The sequence below is a fragment of the Corvus moneduloides genome, chromosome 5 (genome assembly GCF_009650955.1).
Source record: "Corvus moneduloides isolate bCorMon1 chromosome 5, bCorMon1.pri, whole genome shotgun sequence".
Classification (NCBI taxonomy): domain Eukaryota; kingdom Metazoa; phylum Chordata; class Aves; order Passeriformes; family Corvidae; genus Corvus; species Corvus moneduloides.
Window position 1 is genome coordinate 10,730,732 of NC_045480.1, and position 18,762 is coordinate 10,749,493.

The 18,762-nt window shown below is 36.5% G+C and overlaps 1 protein-coding gene across 4 annotated transcripts in view; it reads right to left on the reverse strand.

Annotated features, from left to right (window-relative positions):
* Nucleotides 1–1,303: 1,303 nt before the first annotated feature.
* SH3TC1 (SH3 domain and tetratricopeptide repeats 1) overlaps nt 1,304–18,762 on the reverse strand; it is a 29,569-nt gene continuing 12,110 nt past the window's right edge. Inside the window, exons 5-18 of one of the 4 annotated variants that reach the window (XM_032108634.1) lie at nt 17,176–17,281; nt 16,826–16,969; nt 15,976–16,150; nt 15,116–15,189; nt 14,069–14,264; nt 12,927–13,054; nt 10,738–10,779; nt 7,473–9,158; nt 6,929–7,109; nt 4,776–4,926; nt 3,655–3,777; nt 3,209–3,359; nt 2,117–2,313; nt 1,304–1,899 (exon numbers count right to left, since the gene is read on the reverse strand). In XM_032108634.1, coding sequence (XP_031964525.1) covers nt 1,669–1,899; nt 2,117–2,313; nt 3,209–3,359; nt 3,655–3,777; nt 4,776–4,926; nt 6,929–7,109; nt 7,473–9,158; nt 10,738–10,779; nt 12,927–13,054; nt 14,069–14,264; nt 15,116–15,189; nt 15,976–16,150; nt 16,826–16,969; nt 17,176–17,281 — 3,585 coding nt within the window. In that variant the 3' untranslated portion in view covers nt 1,304–1,668. Of the gene's footprint in view, nt 1,900–2,116; nt 2,314–3,208; nt 3,360–3,654; nt 3,778–4,775; nt 4,945–6,928; nt 7,110–7,472; nt 9,159–10,737; nt 10,780–12,926; nt 13,055–14,068; nt 14,265–15,115; nt 15,190–15,971; nt 16,151–16,825; nt 16,970–17,175; nt 17,282–18,762 lie in introns of those variants that run through there. The other 3 variants (XM_032108633.1, XM_032108636.1, XM_032108635.1) reach the window with 3 other exon arrangements.

The window sequence follows — 18,762 nt, forward strand, 5'->3', positions numbered from 1 at the left end:
TTCTAGAAATAGCAAATACAAAGTGTTTAATCCCAAAGGTACAGCACTGAAATGCCACTTCACTTTGTGGACCTTGATCTAAGAGCAGGACTATAGAGAGTTACCTTGTCTACCTAAGTCATCACACCTCTTCAAGGTAACTAAAAGGTCCCAGTTATCATGATAGTGGAAATTATCTGTTATATAGACCATGGGGAGACCAAGGAAAAAGATGCACTTCCCACTTCCCTGGAGAATATCTTCAGTTTCAGTCTCTCTCATTTATATTATATGTATATATATACACAAATATATGCAATATACATGTAATATATACATATATGTACATACATATATGTATATCCTCTCTCCCCGTAGGAAAGAAGTAAAAAAGCTGACAAAAAATTCACAAGGTTGAAAAGATGACAAAAATCAAATACCTGAATATATAAATAGAAAGAATTCAGAGCATGCTCTGAGTAACAGATTCTAGGCAAAAAATAGTTTCTTAGGCAAAAAAAACAAGGCAATGAGATTACATGGATACAGAGATCAGGAAAAAAAAAATAAAGGTATGTTTTTCACCTTTCCCCAGGCTTGACAGTATAAACAAACATAATACGTAGCCAACAGCCCCATCTGGTTTCTGAGACTGCATGTGCAACTTCCAAAAACACTTCCATATTTCCATTCTTTGCAATATCCCTTAAAAATAAAATAAACCAGCACTTTCTGTAGAGAGTTCTTAAGAGAATGAAAAGGCATAATCTTAAAGTGAATCTGAGGATGATCTAATATGTAATTTTTATCATAGCTTTGGTATGATGTTTTGAGTCACAAAGATTCAGAATTATCAAAATAAACAATCTGGATTTTTTGGTAACTAAAGTGAAATAATACATTTTTCTGAAAAATATTTATCTCTATGTAACAAGTAGGAAACACTGTAATAAGTCATTGCAGACAATACTGACAGTTCTGGAAAGGGCAGTTAAACAAATTGTCTTCAAAAACAGGGAAGGAGGGCCTTCACACGACCACCAAAATCCACAAAACTGCTACTCACATTCTGACAGCTTCAGTTTTACAGTTCTAAAAACCAGTTAGTTATTATTACAATATGTATGTGAGTTTTCTTGAATTATAAGATAAAGCTTAAATGGTCCCCATAAGTACTGCAGTAGGTGCATTTGACAGAAAAAAGGGGCAATGTCTGGGGAACTGGGTAAAACCATTTCTCAACCCTACCTAACATGCTTGTGCAGATGCATTTACTTGATGTCAAAAAAAGTAATAAAGCTAGGTCAGGCAAAGGAAGCCACAATTCATGTTGAATGGGTTTTCTTCTGTAATACTTTATTAGATATTTTTCATTACATCTATGCATTAATCATTTTCCAATATCCAGCAAGGCAGAAAGATACAGCAAAGAAAAATGTAAAAAAAGGAGACTGTTGAGTTTTGATTTACAGACTGATCCTTAAACAACAAGTACAAGATTATGTATCTTAAAGACAATGAAATGTAGTTCACTGTCATATAAACAGGTAATTTAGTCTGGGATGATGAGCTCCAGCTTACAGCACACGGATAATGAGTCATTGAATGAAGTCTGCATCCTCCTACAAAGCCAGTGCAGTATTTCCTCAGGTACTTCTGGAGTAGTTAGTCTGCCTTTTCCAAAAATGGTTATGAACTCTTGTAACACTGATCAGGAGCTAAATTTATTCTCCTAACATTCAGCTCTGTTGCAAAGGTTCTTGCCTTTTGGTAACAGAAGAGAGACATTTCCCGATCCACGAGGAAGTTATGGTAGATCACAGCAAGCCTGGTGTAAATCTTCAGCTGAGCTTTTTTATTGCCCAGGTCCATGGCAGCAGCAAGTGCCAAGTGGTAATAGCCAGCTGCATCAAAGGGGTCCTGAAATAAGAGGCTCAAATCTAGTACAGCCAGTGCAAGAGGACAGCAGAGCTCAGGTTTGTAAGTATCTAACAAGAATGATACAGATTCTGAGCTTCAGTTTGCCCACTTTACTGTTTACATTCCAAACACACAGAACCAGAACATGGCAAAATCTGATTCTATGAAATATTACTTGATATAAAATTTTGCTACAGAAGTTATTAACATTTCTTACCTTAAGGTCATAGAATATAATATCTCCTAAGATTGAGTACACCTTGACATAATAGAGTGTTTCCTCCTCAAACTCCAGAGGAGAGGAGCAGAGGGATAAGGCCTTTAAATAGAAGTGTTCAGCTAGTTCACAGTGACCCAAATGGTGATGGATGGCTGCCAGACGATGGTAAGCTATTCTTTCATTTAGCTGATTTCCTAATGAGATAACATATGAGTCAGGATAAAAACAGAGACAAAGTACTCAAATCTATGCTACTTTAAAAAAATTTCTATATTGAATTTGCTGAGCTTTTATTGAATAAAATCAGTTTTGCTTAAGAGATACATGGTCAAAACCTGCCCTGCAAGAAAAATCCTATGGAATTTCTGAATTTCCTGCTGTAGGATTTGAAAGTGTCTGGGATTTTAAGAAATAACTACATTCATCTGTCATGTGTGTATATGTATATATATATAATAAAATATATATACACACACACTGCATACTTACAAAGAATACAAAGAGATTATTATGAAAGAAATTAAAGAAAGTTAATGGGAATAAAGACTCCCTTGTCCATCCCAATATGTATTTTACATGAAACATTATGACAAAAATATTATTTTCAGACTGATCAAAATGACCTACCCGTGCTTTTACAGAGGGTTAGGAAGGTTGCTAATCAGTTGAACAGCTCCCAAACTTGAAGAATAGTAATTTTGAAACTAGACCTATCATTTTTGATTTTTCCATCTTATGTTGGTTCACTATCAATGCTAGGAGCAAATCTGAAAGTATTTGGCACACTCAAAAGCCTCTTAGGACAATATTATTCATGAGTATTGTATCTTAGCTGTTAGAAGCACACTCAATTAGGACATTAAATTCCAGGTTTAATTCTATGCTCTACCAAAGGTTTTCCATTTGATCCTAAATTAGAAGAGGAAGTAATAAATTGCTCATTCTTGAATAGAGGAAAAAACCAGTAATTATAGTAGTGCTATGAAATCCTGGCAAGAACTGACTAGATGCAATGGAAGAAAACTTCAGAGTTCTGCTGTGTTTTTAGAGGTATTGCTCATACTCAGCAATAATGGAAATTGTTCTTACCTAAATTTACACTGAGGACGAGAGCTACTCTTGCATATTCCAGACTTTCCTCATAAATCTTCAGATTCATCAGCAATTCCACCAACTTATTGCATAATCTGAGTTCAGTGGTTTCGTTGCCAGTCTGAACAGCAAGTGGGAGAGCCCTGTCCTGAAACACACAGCATCAGCTTAGGTATGGCTGAATCCCAAGATGTGCGCTGACAGGATCTCATTTATGTCAAATCAAGTAATTTCTGGTTTCATTTTGCTCTTTGCTTAGAATGGTTCTTGGAACCAGAAGAGGATTTGAAAGAGGTGATATCTACTAAAACCATGACAAGTACGCAGCTGCAATAGGTTATAGACAGTTTGCTGAGAGGTTCAGCTTTTGGTTCAGCATTTGTAAAATACCTGCTATGGTAGGAGGTACATAACTATCAATGCAGCAGAAAAACTGCACAAACCCTGTAGAAAGTCACTGCTTTCTCCTTTTCCCAAGTACCATTGAAAAATATGTCTCCAGCAGCTTCAAACAATTCCATTCCTAAATTTGGATCTCCAGTGCAAAGAGCAGCATCCTGAGCAACCTGAAAAGAAAACAAGGAATGGGGAAGGAAAGAAAGAAATTGAATCTTGGTTATTCCATGGTAAAAAAAAAAAAATAGCAATTGAAAATATTAGCAATTGAAAAAAAGATCTCTCCTATTAAAATGACAAGAAAGGCTATATTTGATGCAAACATGCTCTTTTTTGGTACCCTGTCTTTAAGCCAGTGGCAGTAGCTGAAGAAGAAAAAAGTCCAGGCTTCCCTTTTTCTGGCAATAGTATCTTGCTACCTTTTTCAGCACATGACACCCTGAAAACAACAGTGTATTTGATAGCTGCCACATACTAAATTTGAATTAGATCAAACATATCATAGAAATACATTCAAAGTGCAAGTTGGATATTGCTAACTTCAGATTTAAAAGCCTGTGAACTGATTTCTGTAAATAAATGCAGGTCTACTATTCTATTCTCATGGATAAGTACATGCCTTGTTAGCAAAAAGGATTTAATAAAAAAGCATGCAAAGCAAGAATACCAGGATTCTCAGTTATTGATAGAAAAAATAGTCATGAAAATGTGTTTTTTACATAAGTCCAGTTCAAGCATCTTGCTCTGGCTTTGTCTTCCTTGGTTTTCAAATTGCATTCAATTAAAACAAATCCTTCTTTCTACTTAAGCACAGAGATGTGCAAGATATGTGTCTCTGCTCTCACAGCTGAAAAGACACCCCTAAGACAACCCTGTGGTGCTTTAGAGCTGGTAAATGGTGATGAAGAAACATACAGAATTAATAGGCAGTAAGAAAGGTCACTGCCCATAATCCTTCCAGAGTCAAGCAACAGATTAAAATGGAGCATCAGTGGAAAATGCTGAGACTTTCCTATCAGCCGCTGAGCATTACATCAGTGATGTCACTATATGTTCAGAACATCAACTGGCAAAGTCTATGGAATTTTTATATCTAATTACTTACTCTTACCATGCCACCTGCACAACACTGACACCATGTGCATGCCTGGAAGGGTTGACAACATACCTGAATATAAAGATCCACCAGCTCATTCTGCCTCAGAACATAATATATCTTTCCTGCCCGTAGCCAAGCATATGCCTCCTTCTCTTTTTTCTGGAGATCTATAAATATTCCAAGGCTTCTTTTGGTATATTCCAGAGCTGACCTGTAGGCCCTGAAACAGGGAAAAGTGCTAACCACAAAGGGGTTTCTTCAGAATTGCAAATGGTTTTCTTCAGTGAGAAAAGCCTTATGTTAATATGAGACACATTCTGTTTCCCCTATTTAGTGCACAATTATAATTTCTCAGCTATATTACACTGGTAACTACAGAACTCAGTCTTTTTCCTTTTCTTTAATCTATGTTTCTTGTTAGATTGCTAGCTATTATATTATTATATATTATAAAAATATGTTATATATATAACATATTATATATATGTAGTTATGTTATCCATACAATTTATCATGTTATATTGTATATTATTTCAAGATAGTTTAGATGTGTCCTTCCTCTACCTCAAACTTGTGAGAAGTAGAAAAGTCTTTCCTCATCTTTAACTCTTTTACCATTTATGGATTTTTCCTAAAAACTTCAGAAAGAAATTGCATCTAATATTTTTTTTAATAATCTATGCATCTGAGTTAAGTGCAATTCAGACTAATCAGAAATTACTGAAAGAAGCAGGAGAAACTGGGAGGAGAGTGGCAGGGCAGAAGAGAATGGGACATGTCATGATCAGTTCTAGCAACACTTAAATTATCAGATTTATTGATGTTATGGTGCTTTATACCAGACATAGAAACCCCAGACTCACTAAATCTTTCTCCATCTTATGCTGGACTCCCATCACCTTGACCCAATGCATTTTCTTCTGAGCACAAGACACAAATATATTAAAATATAACGTGACCATCACAGAGAACCCTTACACAGTGCAACTTCAGAACAGCTACTTAGGCCTCCAAAGAGAACCAAAACAAATCTAAAAGTAATACCCCACTTTGTATTTCAAACTATCAAGATTTTAGTTGTTTACAAGATCTCATCTGAGGGGGGGAAAAAAAAATAAATCACAGAATACTGTGATACTGTGCTATTATCTGGTAGCATGCTAAGGTTACACAGTCAACATCTGGGAGCCAGGCTCCTGGGATATAAAAATTCCATGTACTACAAGCACGCATACAGCTTCTCCAGCTACTGAAATCTTTCTGCAAGTTCCAGGCAGCTTGAAATCTTAACCAATTTCTTTGTCTTCAGTCTCTCCAAAGGACAGTCACCAACTATATCATTAAAAAGCAGTAACAAAGCAAAATAAATTGGGTGACCTTCTAAGCATGTTAGATACTCAGACTACAGCCACTGGGTGCTAGATGCTAGAATAGGCATCTGTTCTCTTTCCATCACTGAGAATATTTTTTGCATCCTTACTGAGGCATGCTTGAAAATATCTGAATCTAAATAACTGCTTGAAGTACATCAAGAAAAAAATCAGACAAAACAGCCTTAAAAAACACTTCAAATACTCTTAGAGAAAACTTAGTCTCCTCAGCACTTGTTACTATAATTTAACTTGTGCAGTATGTTATTTCAACAGATTGGAGCAAAAAAATTGTTATTTGGAAAATAAGAGCAATATAGGAATTGCTGAAGAGTAACACTATGCAAGTTTGAACATTGGCTTCGTACTTACATAAGTTTGGAGAAAAAAAGCCTTTCCTCGAAGAGCAACACTTACATAGAGGCAATTTAACGCCTGAACTGTTTGGAATATGTCCTTTAGTGTCTTAAAAAAAAAAAGTCTTGGACAAATCATTGCAAATGAATCACCTGATGTAGCAATCATCAAGAGCTGTATAACATATAATAGGTTTAAAATGTATTTACATCGATTTTAAAAATAAATTGGTTCTTGAAGTGGTGCTAATCCCTCCAGAACATCTTGTCTCCCTTGAGAGATTACAGTTACTTAAAAAGAAACAAGAAAATTCTCCATTAGCACTGGAGTCTTCAACTCTGATAAAGCGTATTACCAAAGCACAGGGGAACAACAACAACAACAACAACAAAAAAAAAAAATCAGTCATAGTCAGCTTTTGCACAAATTGAGATCCTTTGCAAGATGGAAAAGTTAAAATCAGAATGAAAATAAAAGTCATTCAGCATGTCTTACCTCTCTGTTCCTAAAGACAAATAGAGCTGACTAATGGTTTCCAAAATTTGTCCCTCCAGAACTTTGTTGGACATCTTTCTAGCTAAAGATAGTTGATATTCATTGTAGATGACACATTGAGTCTCATTGGGAACAACTGTAGTGTAGAACTGACACAGAAGTTTAATTGCTTGTAGTTGGCCTAAGATAATAGATTGGAAATACGAACATGAATCTCTGTTTTAAAATGAAAGTTAATTAATTTTAAAATTATTCATTCTCACTGTTTCACAAATTACAGCAGAGACAATGAAAAATATAGAAATCATAAAAAGAATATCCCACTGCCATTTTGTTCAACCCTAAGTTAACAAAGGCTAGAGGTTACTTCAAACTTCATTTCCAAAAGAAAACAGTAACAGAGTCACCTTCCCTGCAAAAGCTGCCTTAATCATGGTAGGAAGAATAACAAAGATATGCAGCTTCTAAATACAGATCTAATATACCTATATCAGCAACATTCCCAAACAGGGTACATTTTGTAACTTATAAAAGATATACTTACTCTCCAGATGACTCATCTCCATGGCAACTAAAAAAGCCCATTCATAATAAAACCTTCCTTTCTCTTTTTCAGTTCCACCAACATAATAATATCCCAGCTGAAGGAGGACTTGGATAAAGTCTTGACCACAGTCCATAATTGGAAGCTTGGAGAATAGCTTAACTGCCCTGATGAAATAATGTTCTGCCAGCTTGCTGGCTGCTGCATGCAGGCAGAGTGCCCCAAAATTAGCCAGGGCTATGGCTTGGTTGTGGGTCATCTCAGTCTCTTCTGAAAGACGCAGTGCTTTGTAGTAGCTCTCAGCAGCTTCTTTTGTGTTGTTTGTCCTTTTCAAAGCAATGGCCAGCATGTTATAAGCGATGCCGAGTTGCTGGGGATTGCTCCATGCAGAGCCTAAAACAGCATTTAGAATGGCTAAAGCCACATCATATTGCTTGTAAAGAATGTACAGCCAAGCAAGCGAAACCAAATAGTTAATAGTTTCCTCTGGCTTAGCAGAAGCAGAGCCCAGTGCTTTCATCATGTAAGCAATGGCTTTTCCATACTGTTTGTGGTGGCTGTAGAGCTTTGCTAAGCTAAGATAGAGAGTGCTGCACAGTCCTTCCTGCTCATTTGTAAACACAGAAGAAAGTGCTTGTATGAGGTAAGGTGCAATTTGGGATGGGAGTATTTGCCCGAGTTTTCTCAGGCAATCTACTCTGGGAGCATTTTTGATGACTAAATCAATCCTTTTCAGGGAATCCATTAAGTTACTGGTGCTCTGGCAAGAGGTAACTTTTATACAGCTTAATACGATGTGTGGCAAACACTTTTCATGGTAGGACTCTGCTAGTTTGAAGTAACAGTTGTTGGATAAAGTGTTTTGTAAGCCCAGGTCATTGAGCAACAGCTGAAATCTTTCCAAGAATGGCAGTGCTTCTTGGTGTTGTTTGCGTGCACTGTAATGTTTTGCCAGTAGAAAGCATGCCCTTGCCTCTGCATGTTTGTTCTGGCTCAAAATTGTCCTCTTCAGAGCATACTTCAGTATATCTGCCTCCAGGTCAGCACTACAAATGTAGTTGGGAATTCCCATGAGAAGAGATGCAGCCTTGTCAAAAACATGAGTACACTTCTCTTTGTTCTTCTGGGTCAAGTAGATGACTGTTAGATTTGTATAAAGAGCCATCACAAAGTACAAATCATTAAACTCTCCAGCTACTGCTCTCAATGCCTCCTCAAAATACACTCGAGCTTGGGAAAACTTCAGCTTTTTAACACTGAGCCTGCCTAAGAGAAAGCACAGCCTTGCTAGTGCCCAGGACAGGCCTGCTTTCTTTGCTGCTTCCCTTGCTAATCTTAAAAAACTAACCAGGTCTTCTTCTTCTGAAAATCCATAAAACATGCACTTGGTAAAAGAATAAGAGAAATCATACAGGCTTTGGAAGTTGCTCTCATACTCTTTCCTATTTAAGAAAAGTAACAATGGCTCAAAGATGTCAGATGCTTGAACATCATCTTGACATATGTGGAAACAAGGCCCTTCAGATAGAAGAAATATTTCAGTCTTTGAAGAGCCAGCAGATTCCTTCCCTTCAGCAGTTGGCTCTTCAGCTTGAGAAGCCTCCAAATTCTTGAAGTTCTTCAGCAATTCTTCTATCTTGCCATTCTTGCTAGTGGATCCCATGCTAGAAGGTGAGCATGGGATGTCTGAAATTTAAAAATAAATTACAGATCACAACTTCCTGTATGAATGCACACAAAGATCTTTGATAGACCAACTACAACATTTGTCAGTGAAGATCACAAAAGTTACAAAAGAAGTTACAAGAACATTATGTAAACATACTGTGATTTCTTAACAGTATGTGTAGGAAACAAGCCAAAGGTGCAAAAAGATATCAAGAAGGATGAAGTGTGGGAGACTGGAGGAGTGAGAATAAACTTGCCACATGTAAGCAAGTTAGTGATGAGTACACTTGTCTAGCCAGGCCCAGGGCTGATCCAGCTGAAGTCCAGGATTAATTCAAACTGCATTTTGTCTGTGTATACTCAAAAAGTACACTCAGTGTATGTTTTATGTTCTCGCCATGTGTACATGAGCAAGAGACCTGCCACAGAAATACAATTCAGACTAGCTAGTAAGCAGAAGAAAATCAAGGACGACCCAAGGTCTGAAGTGGAGGCTGGATAAAGGGCCCAAAGTCAGGACATGGATGGTGGCTGGACTTATGGTGTGAAGGAAGTGGGAATTCAACCATTCGAGTAGAGTAAGGGTATGCCTGGGCCCTGACAGCATGCTAAGGCAGCTTAGCCAGGGCAGGGAGTAAGACTGTGCTACTTGAGCTGGTGAAGTCTCACATGGGTGCTTGGGGCTGTCTGCAAAGGTTCTGTTCTGTCCAGGTACAGCCAGACAGGCCTGTGTATTGTTTATTAGGATTTCTTCTATCAATCCTCAGCCCTGATTCTCTGCTGGCACAGATTATCTTTCACAAAATTACCAATTTGTGGCAACTGATGTGGCCATTGATCTAAATTCTCCTAGTGACAACATTGTTGAATACCTCTCGAGTATAGTAAAGACAGATACTCCATCAATTCTTAGTCCTCCCACTGCTTCCCAGCCCAGTTAATAGGACGGGGATTAGGGATGGAGTATACAGTCAGTCAGTTCTTAAACTTCCAGCTGCAGATCAACAGGAGCTTGTTGAAGCTACAGATTTAGAGCTCAATTCCCTTAGAATCTCATTTCTGAAACTGCAGCAGAATCATAAATATAAAAAATGTTGTTTAGGAAAATGTAATACAATATGAATAATGATAGTGACAGCTTAGCAACAAAATGCCAAAGGGAAATAATTCTGCATCCTCAACAAAATATTTCCTTTGGGAAATCTATTTCTGGGACGAAGTTTTCAAGCAGACACAAAAAAATCTGCAGGAATTCAAACTCAGCAGTTGCCACGTGCCCCATAAACAGTATTTTGCCTTGATTAACAATGTGGAGGGGCTGGGAGGTGGTGCATGCGTGTGTCACATCAGTAAAAGTCTTAAAATTTGCAGTCGGATAGTAAGTTCTGAGAAAGGCATCTGATACCAGTGAAAACCCACAATGTCCGACTGAAAACCTAGTGAGAAAGGGTTAAAGCAAAATCTCAGAAAGCAAACAATGGGAAAAGAAAATTGGCATTTGAAGAGACATTAGAAGGAGAATAGCTGGCAAATACACCAAAAAATACCAGAAGTCTCATTAATTTTATGTAAAAATTGTATGTGTATGAAGTATTACCACATTCATGAGCTTTATGAAATTCAGGTTCTTCTAATGCATCTGTAGGAAATAAAAAATCATGTTAGCTATAGTGACTTGGTTATTTTTCAGTTTTAAATCTCCTAAAATTAGGCTATATTTAGTTGATAATTCTTTATGTCAGAAGAACTTGAGATGTCCCAGAAATTTGGAAGAAAAGAAATATTCTAAGTTTGACCCAAAACTAACAGGGACTTACCCTCCTGCTGACACAATTCACTGCTTCTACATGGCTATCATCATGCAGCTACCTCTGCTGAGTAAGGTGGGGAACATATCACATTCAGAATTAAAGCCAACCTGTCCTGCATGAGGGAAGCATTTCTGCTGCATTAAAATGCAAGTGGGCAGCAAAGATGATCATTCTCCAACCAGCTCATAAAATGAGATAACAAGGAGCCCTTAATATTTTTAGTGTCACTCCCAGGGTAATGGGGAGGGGGTGGGAAGGGAAATTATTTAGGGTTGCTTGTGTAGATAAGTGTCAGACTTTTGTGGCCATTCCAATAGCAGGTGGGTGAAAAAATATCAGTCTGATTTTAAAAGATTACTCTTAATTCTGTAGACATTATAACTACAGATCTGGCTTTACATTTAAACACTGTACATCTGTAGAGCATTTAAGAATTACTATTGTGTAGCAGATATTTGTCAAGGTATTTCAGCTGTCATGCTGCATTTCAGGAATATTTTCACCATCTTTCATACACTTGATGCAACAGAAGCGGTACTGAGGTTATGAAGGATATGTACAAAAGCAGAGGCTCACAGACCTATTTAAGCTCTATTTAAGCTGATGGAAAGCTACTGTACCAGCCTTTGAGAATGGCCTCTCACTGACTGTTTACTTCTGGATCTCCTTTTTATAAACGCTTTCCTGACTTTGGTGGATGAAAGCCACAGATGTTTACAGTAGTTGTAACTTAATTCTCTGAATATCTAATCAGGGAAGTGCTCATAAGTAAATACTTCTCAGTAGATTAAAGTAGAAGGAAGGAATTGAAAATCCATTTACTCAGATCATACAACAAAATATCAAGTGAATATTGAAAATGCTTCCTCTGGATAAATTATGTGGATCAATTGAGCTGTTTAAGAGAAAAGTGGTAAAGATGGTACTATGAGCTGGGGAGGACATAAAAGAAGGTGGTACTTAAAAAGATTAGGGAGGAGATGTGGTGAAAAATGCACAACAGCAAAAATAGCAGTACATCCATTAAGCCCATGACACTGCTTTAGTACCTTAGAGGTTTGAGCTTTTGTTCCCAGGCTTTTCATTTGAGTGCAGGAGGTGAGATGGGGAGGCATTTTGCACACTGCCAGGGCAGGTCTGACATGCCTTAGTTATTGCTCACACATACACGCAGATTTGCAGAATTAAACCAACACACCCAACTCAAACCTACACACTGGCTCCTCTCAAACTGGAGCCTACAGGCCTGGCTCTCAGGATGGCACTAATGGAGATAAAACTTTTTTAGACATTTGACAAGGATATGCATCATCAACAGCCTGTGGCGGAGTAAGAAGTTGCTACCTCTGTTCAGTTCAGCAAGACTATTGCATTACCCTGCCTTACAGTAAGTCTATAAAGGTGAAACCCCAGTTACCCCAATTGCTTATGCAAAGCACAGAGAAATAACATCTCTATCAGAAATTATGTTTATATGTCTAGATTTTGCTATTTTTCTATACCTTTGAAAATTAAATCAAGCATGAAGAGGTGTGTGTTTGCATTAGCTGTCAATAATTATTATGCTGTGCTACTTTCCCAAGACGAAAATCCTGCAGTGTTTGGGTGAACATACTGCCTTTTACAATGCAGCCATGTGAAATTATAATTTATAATTCAGTCATGTAAAAGCTTGCAGATCTGTTCAGCTCAGTAAGAGTTTTTAAAAGCCTGCTGTTTAAATTCACTCAGAAAAAAAAAAAAAAAGGACAAAAGAAGATTTGCAAATGCTTTTCTGGGAAAAGTCTTGAAACAGCAGAAAAATAATGAAGATAATATAAAGGATTTTTACATGCCATATCAAAGATCCAATTGAATACCAAGGTATTTCAAAATAGGTGCAAATTATGGAATCTCATTGAAAAAATATTATACCAGGGATATAGGGACTACACATGTATCTTGTGCAGTGAAAAGGAGTAAAAGTCATACTTACCTATTCTGTACACAGAGCAAACATCTGTGATGGATGTTTGTTTCAACAAATGTACTACTTCTTCCAGATTTTTTTCTTTTGAAAAAAAAGATAGCTCTTCTGCTTCAAGAAAATCCAGATCTTGTTGTCTAGCAAGGAAAGAAGTAACTTTGAAGATGCCTGAAAGCAGATTTGGCTTAAGGAGCTCACTGCATCAGTCAAATATGAACTTGTTGGAGAAACTAATACAGTCTTTACATTATAGGTTGTGTTGTGTTCAAAATTAGTTTCAGTCAATTTATAAAATTTGCATATAAACTGATAGCAAACATGCTTACAGCTAATAGTTTATGCCATATCAGAGAAAGTTTTCTGTCAGTGTCATGGTATAGCATTTTATAAGAGTATTTATTAGAAGTACAAGTCTTGAAGGACTTTATGGTATTGATTTTCTAATCTAAGCCTAAAGTTACATATTAAATGCACCTGCAAGCAGCATTGAAGAACTCCTTTTTTCAGCATGCAAACAGTTCAGGCATATTAATAAGAGCAGCCTATTTACATGTTGCCAATGCATGATGAAATACACCCTTTTTAGAGGTTTCAGTCTCCATTATTAGCAAATATTTGCAGAGGTCCCATTAGAGGCAAGTTAATGTGTATAACTGAGGGTGCTAGGAAAAAAAACAGAACTTGGATGCTTTAACATAGATCTCTCGGGAGAGAGCCTTCTGCAAGGGTAAAGCTGCTTGGATCTTGTGAGACAAAGCATAGAAATTAAACCAATATAATAACTCCAGAAACCTCTTTGTCCAGGAAGAAACTCAGCTACAGACTAATAGTATTTTGCAACATTTAAGCAGACTTCATATTCCGAATCCTTTGCAGTTTTGACTGATACATGCTATGACAATTCACATTAAAACAACAACAAAGCCCCAAAACAAAAACCCAAAAAAACAAACAAAAACCAACCAAACAAGATCCCCAAACAAAACAACAAACAAACAAAAAAAACCCAAAAAAACCCAAAAAAAACCCCCCAAACCCCCAAAAAATCCCAAAACATATTAAAAAACCCCCACACCCTGAATTTAATGTTCAGCATTTTAAAGCTTAAAAGACTAGGTCTTTTTTGTTTATGAGCTATATATATCACTCACTTATTTCTAGATAGGTCCAGTTTAACATGACTTGTCTTTACAAAACCCACTTGGCCAGTAAACACATGTTTTCCAAGAAACCATTCCATGCATTCAATGAAGTAGCCAATGATCTCAATTTTGTCCCCTTCCTGAAAACTCAGCTCTTCCGACACAATACTTTCATAATTCATCACAGCGAGACAGGATCCCATTGCTGTGTAATAAGGAGATAAATAATATTTGCAGATAAAGTAATTTAACAATAGAAACACACCTAATAGAATAGCAACTCAGCAGAATATATTTAGCAAAAGACGTTCCTGGAACATGTGAGTTGAATATCTGCTGTGACAAGATTTAAAGCATCCAAACATCATTGGTTTGATGATTAGAATTGTAAATAGCATTAAAATCCTCATTTCCCAGCCTTTAGAAAGCAAAGCCTAGAATGTTTTCACAATTCTAGCAAATTCCATCACAGAGCAGCAAAAAGAAATGATTTAAGTCCTTGCTTTCCCTCTTAAAAAGGGCTCTGAACTTGGGCCAGAGTAAAACACTTGAACCAGTTTTGAACCAGTTGAAACAATCCCTATGGGATAAATATGGCTATATATCAGTCAGTACAGTATTAAAACTGACATCATAGAAGAAAATAAGCCATATTTGCTCTCTAACATCAAACCATCTGTGTAAGTTTTATTTCTCTGGCAGTATGAGACAAAGCAGTACACATGTGAAAGTCCCACAATCACATGTTGCATTTCCTTATTTGAAAGATTGTCATCACAACTACAGAGGCATCCTCAACTCCATTACTCTGTACTACCTTGTGTAATATTTAGGAGGAAAAAGGGGAAGACAAGACTTTAGAGTTTGACTCTTTAGAGCTTAACCTTAGACAAACTTATACTCTCACAAATTTTGCTGCAAACTAATTTTGAAAGCTATTTTCCCATTCTAATAAAATGGAAAAAAAGTTATTGAACCCTTTAGAGTCTGTTCTAGCAATAGCATGGAGTAAGTTTGGGGTTATTCTAACATTGATGTCTTAATGGAGTTTCTTACCAACTTTTCTGATGGATTTAGATTCATTTTTAAATGAAAAATCAACAGGATTAGGATACCCTTTGAGAAACCATCTGAAAGCAGAAAAAGAAGTTAGTGTACAGAACACTTCACTAAATGTTGTGACAATAACAATGATATTTAAAATGCATATGAAAACTGATTAATCCCTCCCACAATTAGCTTTCAATTTCGGCACTGCTCATACACCTCAGACACAGTTATGTTTTGATTAATATTACTAGTAAAAGTTCTCCTGATGTGCTATTTCAGGAAAACAAACTGAACTGAGAAAGTCATGCTATTTGTCCCTACCACAGGTCAACAGAAAAAAAAAAATATCCCAGTTTTAAGTACTAAGAGCACCAAGAACTAACGATTTTCTGGTGATTCCTGAAGTGAGTCTTTTGATATAATTTTCGTTGTGAGCTTGGACATGAACTTGAGAAACTGCATAGAGAAGGTGGATGGGTCCTGTCAATAATGTTCACTAAAAACACAGCTAGCCTGCTATGATCAACATTTATGAGCATCTTATCTGTTACTACCCATATTTCCAAGCATCCTGAAAATTGAAAATTTTTACTTTGTGTTACTCTAAAAATGTTAATAGATTTTATGTCAGACTCCGGAAAGAAAAAACAATACGTAACTCACAAGATGGCAAACCAACTCTAAATGAAGCTCTGCAGGTATCTGGATTAATTTCAGTTGTGTGAAAGGAATTAGAGCATATTTTTATAAGTGTCAGTTAAGATGGATGTTCCACAACAGGTTACCCTGTAGAGGCATCTCGAAGCAGAACATGTGCATACGTGAATCAGATGCTAAGAAATAGGAAGGTAAAGTCAGGTACCTACTGATGGAAAGGCTCCAATGGCTCCACAGAAGCATTAGACAACATGGACATGTCACTATCCACAGATGCACCTGTTACATCTTCAGTAAAAGCCCCAGTCTCAAAAAAAGTTATTTCATTGTCTGTAACCATCATCTTTCTTATCGTATTGTCAGGACATAAAACAAAAAAAGATCCTAAAACAAAAGCAGTTAAGCAGATGTCATTTTATGTAATGTTTTAGTGTCATATAAGCTCTAAACTGGCTTCAAGAGCATTAGTAATTTTCATTTAGAAATTGAAAATCCATATTTTTCAAGAATTTTCTTGCCAATTGTCAAATATTCATATATGAATAGGTCTATTTTGTCTAGTGTCATATTTTTCTGTCTAGTGTCTCTTTTAGTAAAAAAAAATGCAGAGATGAGGTCTTAAACAGAACACAGAGCCCTCTGCTGCAATTCTGCATACTCCTATTGCAGCAATAAATGATCCATCTATCCTGTCATCCTGTCTCTGGCAGTACAAGAAGGTTATGCTGTTTAGGAGAAGCACATGAGCCTGACCACTATTTATAATCCTTCTCCTGCACATCTCCAGCATCTGCAGTAATATTAAGCAAGTTGGAATGTACATCGCTCCTTAATCCTTTTGGTATCCATTTATGTACCAGCTGCACATGAATTTTTTCAATCCCTTCATGATCTCACTGAACCTAATCTGTATTTGTTCTTTTCTCTTTACAATGTGCATTTGGAGTGAGTAAATTTAAACTTCAACTTAAGTATTTGCATAGGTCTTAACATCTGATTTGGAGGTTTTAAAGAAGATGCTTCCCTGAACTTAGCCTTAGCATGTACAGCCTTACCTACCTTCCTGTACTAGCAGACTTCTGTACATCAAATTTAATGATTTTTCATTTATACAGACTTCAATGCCTGTGTCTTCCTCCTCTTGGGAATATAGCCAGAAAGAGTGATCTAGGAATAAATTCTCCATGCAATGGTTTATAAAACCTAGGGAAAAGAAAATCCAATTTGTTTTCTTTGCAATTTTACAGTATTACACAAAAATATAAACTTTCAGAGAGTTAGAGACTACTCCATTATTACTTAATGCACAGTGTATAAATCACAAAATGGGGTTCAACAAGTTCCCAGAAATTGTGTGCAATTAAATACAAAACAACATACTGAACTGTTATATGGTGAAACAACTTTACCCAGTGAGTGGTAGGTTAGAAACTTCCATATTTCTTCAAAAGTTTTAAATGTCACCACTATTAGATCTTGATCACTGTGAATAGATAGGAGTCTGGCAGAAAGCTCCTAAAAATCAAAAACCAATACTTTAATTACAATCATACGAGACTTAAGCACAATTTCTCATTAGGTAACACTTAGGCTAAAATACTATGCATTAAGAAGGATTAAAAAAATCCAGGATTTTATCTGTATGAGATACCTGTTCTTTAACATACAGGGAGCCAAGTTTTAATCTTTTTTATTAGCAACTGTATCAGCAATTTCAGTGAGGTTAATTTAGAGAGGAAATAAAGACCGCACTGAGTGAGACTAAAGGTTTGTCTAGTTCAGAAATGTCTATGTATAGCCATATGTATAATCATATAGTCAGATTATATATATAGGCCAGCATATCCTAAGAATATCCTCCACACAGAGTGGTTTACAGCTTGGGAACTGCCTTTGCCAGACGTGTGGGCATTAATATTAAATAGTGGAAAGGATCTAGTTTGGGAGGTTTTTTTTTTTACTTGAAATTTCTCACTTAATCACAGTAAAATTTTTGGTTCTACAACCTCCTGGTGTAGATTACCCTCAGAGCTCTGTACACACACAAAAATGCAGCTCCTGCAATGCAACTTTGAACCTGCTTCCTGCTATTGTCAGTCTATCCAGAAGAGATATTGAAGTTATTTCCAAGTTCACCATTTTTGGTTAAAAAAATATACTGACGTGCTACTTTTCCATTTTTAAAGATGCAGTAAGATCTTTTTATCCTCATTTGTACTGGTTTACATTGCTAGAATAGCCTTAAATTACACTTTTAGCAAAGATAAGCAATGATCACACTAAGTTGTAATGATGGATTTTAAGTAATTCCAGAAATGCTAAAAGGAACAACTACATAAACCTGCACATAAGTGAAAAAAACCCCACATTTTGATGGATTCTAGACAGAGAGGGGTAATATACAGCTTGGTTGCACTCCAGTTTGTAGCTTAAAAACAGGGTTCTCTCCAATGATGCTGGCTGTTGCCTTTCAGGGAAATACAAAGAACTGTGGTAATTTATGAGACAAGTACCTGAATTACAATCTCAGAGAATAAATCAAATATAAAGCTAACAGGTGTGGGAACCCAGAGTGCAGAGAATATTTCTCTGCCTATTTTGAAGAATTTTACCCCCCTGAACAACACTGTTTTTGACCTCCATCCTTGGAAAAAATTGCCTACTCTTAGAGAAGAACTAGAAACTACACTGGTGTAAATTAGGTGATAGACTACTATGTAAGATTGTCACAGGGTGCAAAATTTAGAGGTTTTGGGTTTGTTAATGTAGTAAATAGATAAAAGCAAAAAACGTCAAAATGGAGGATTGTTGTTGCTCTCCAAACCTTCTTCTTCTTCTACTACTACTCCATATCCTGCAGTAAAAGTAGTTTGGGATGACTGGACAAAGAATTCTACAGTTCCTGGCTGTGTTACTAAATAATTGGTAGAAAAGTAAAAATAATATACGTTTTTGGTAACCATTGGTTGATTTACCTTTAAAAAGGCTGTAAAATC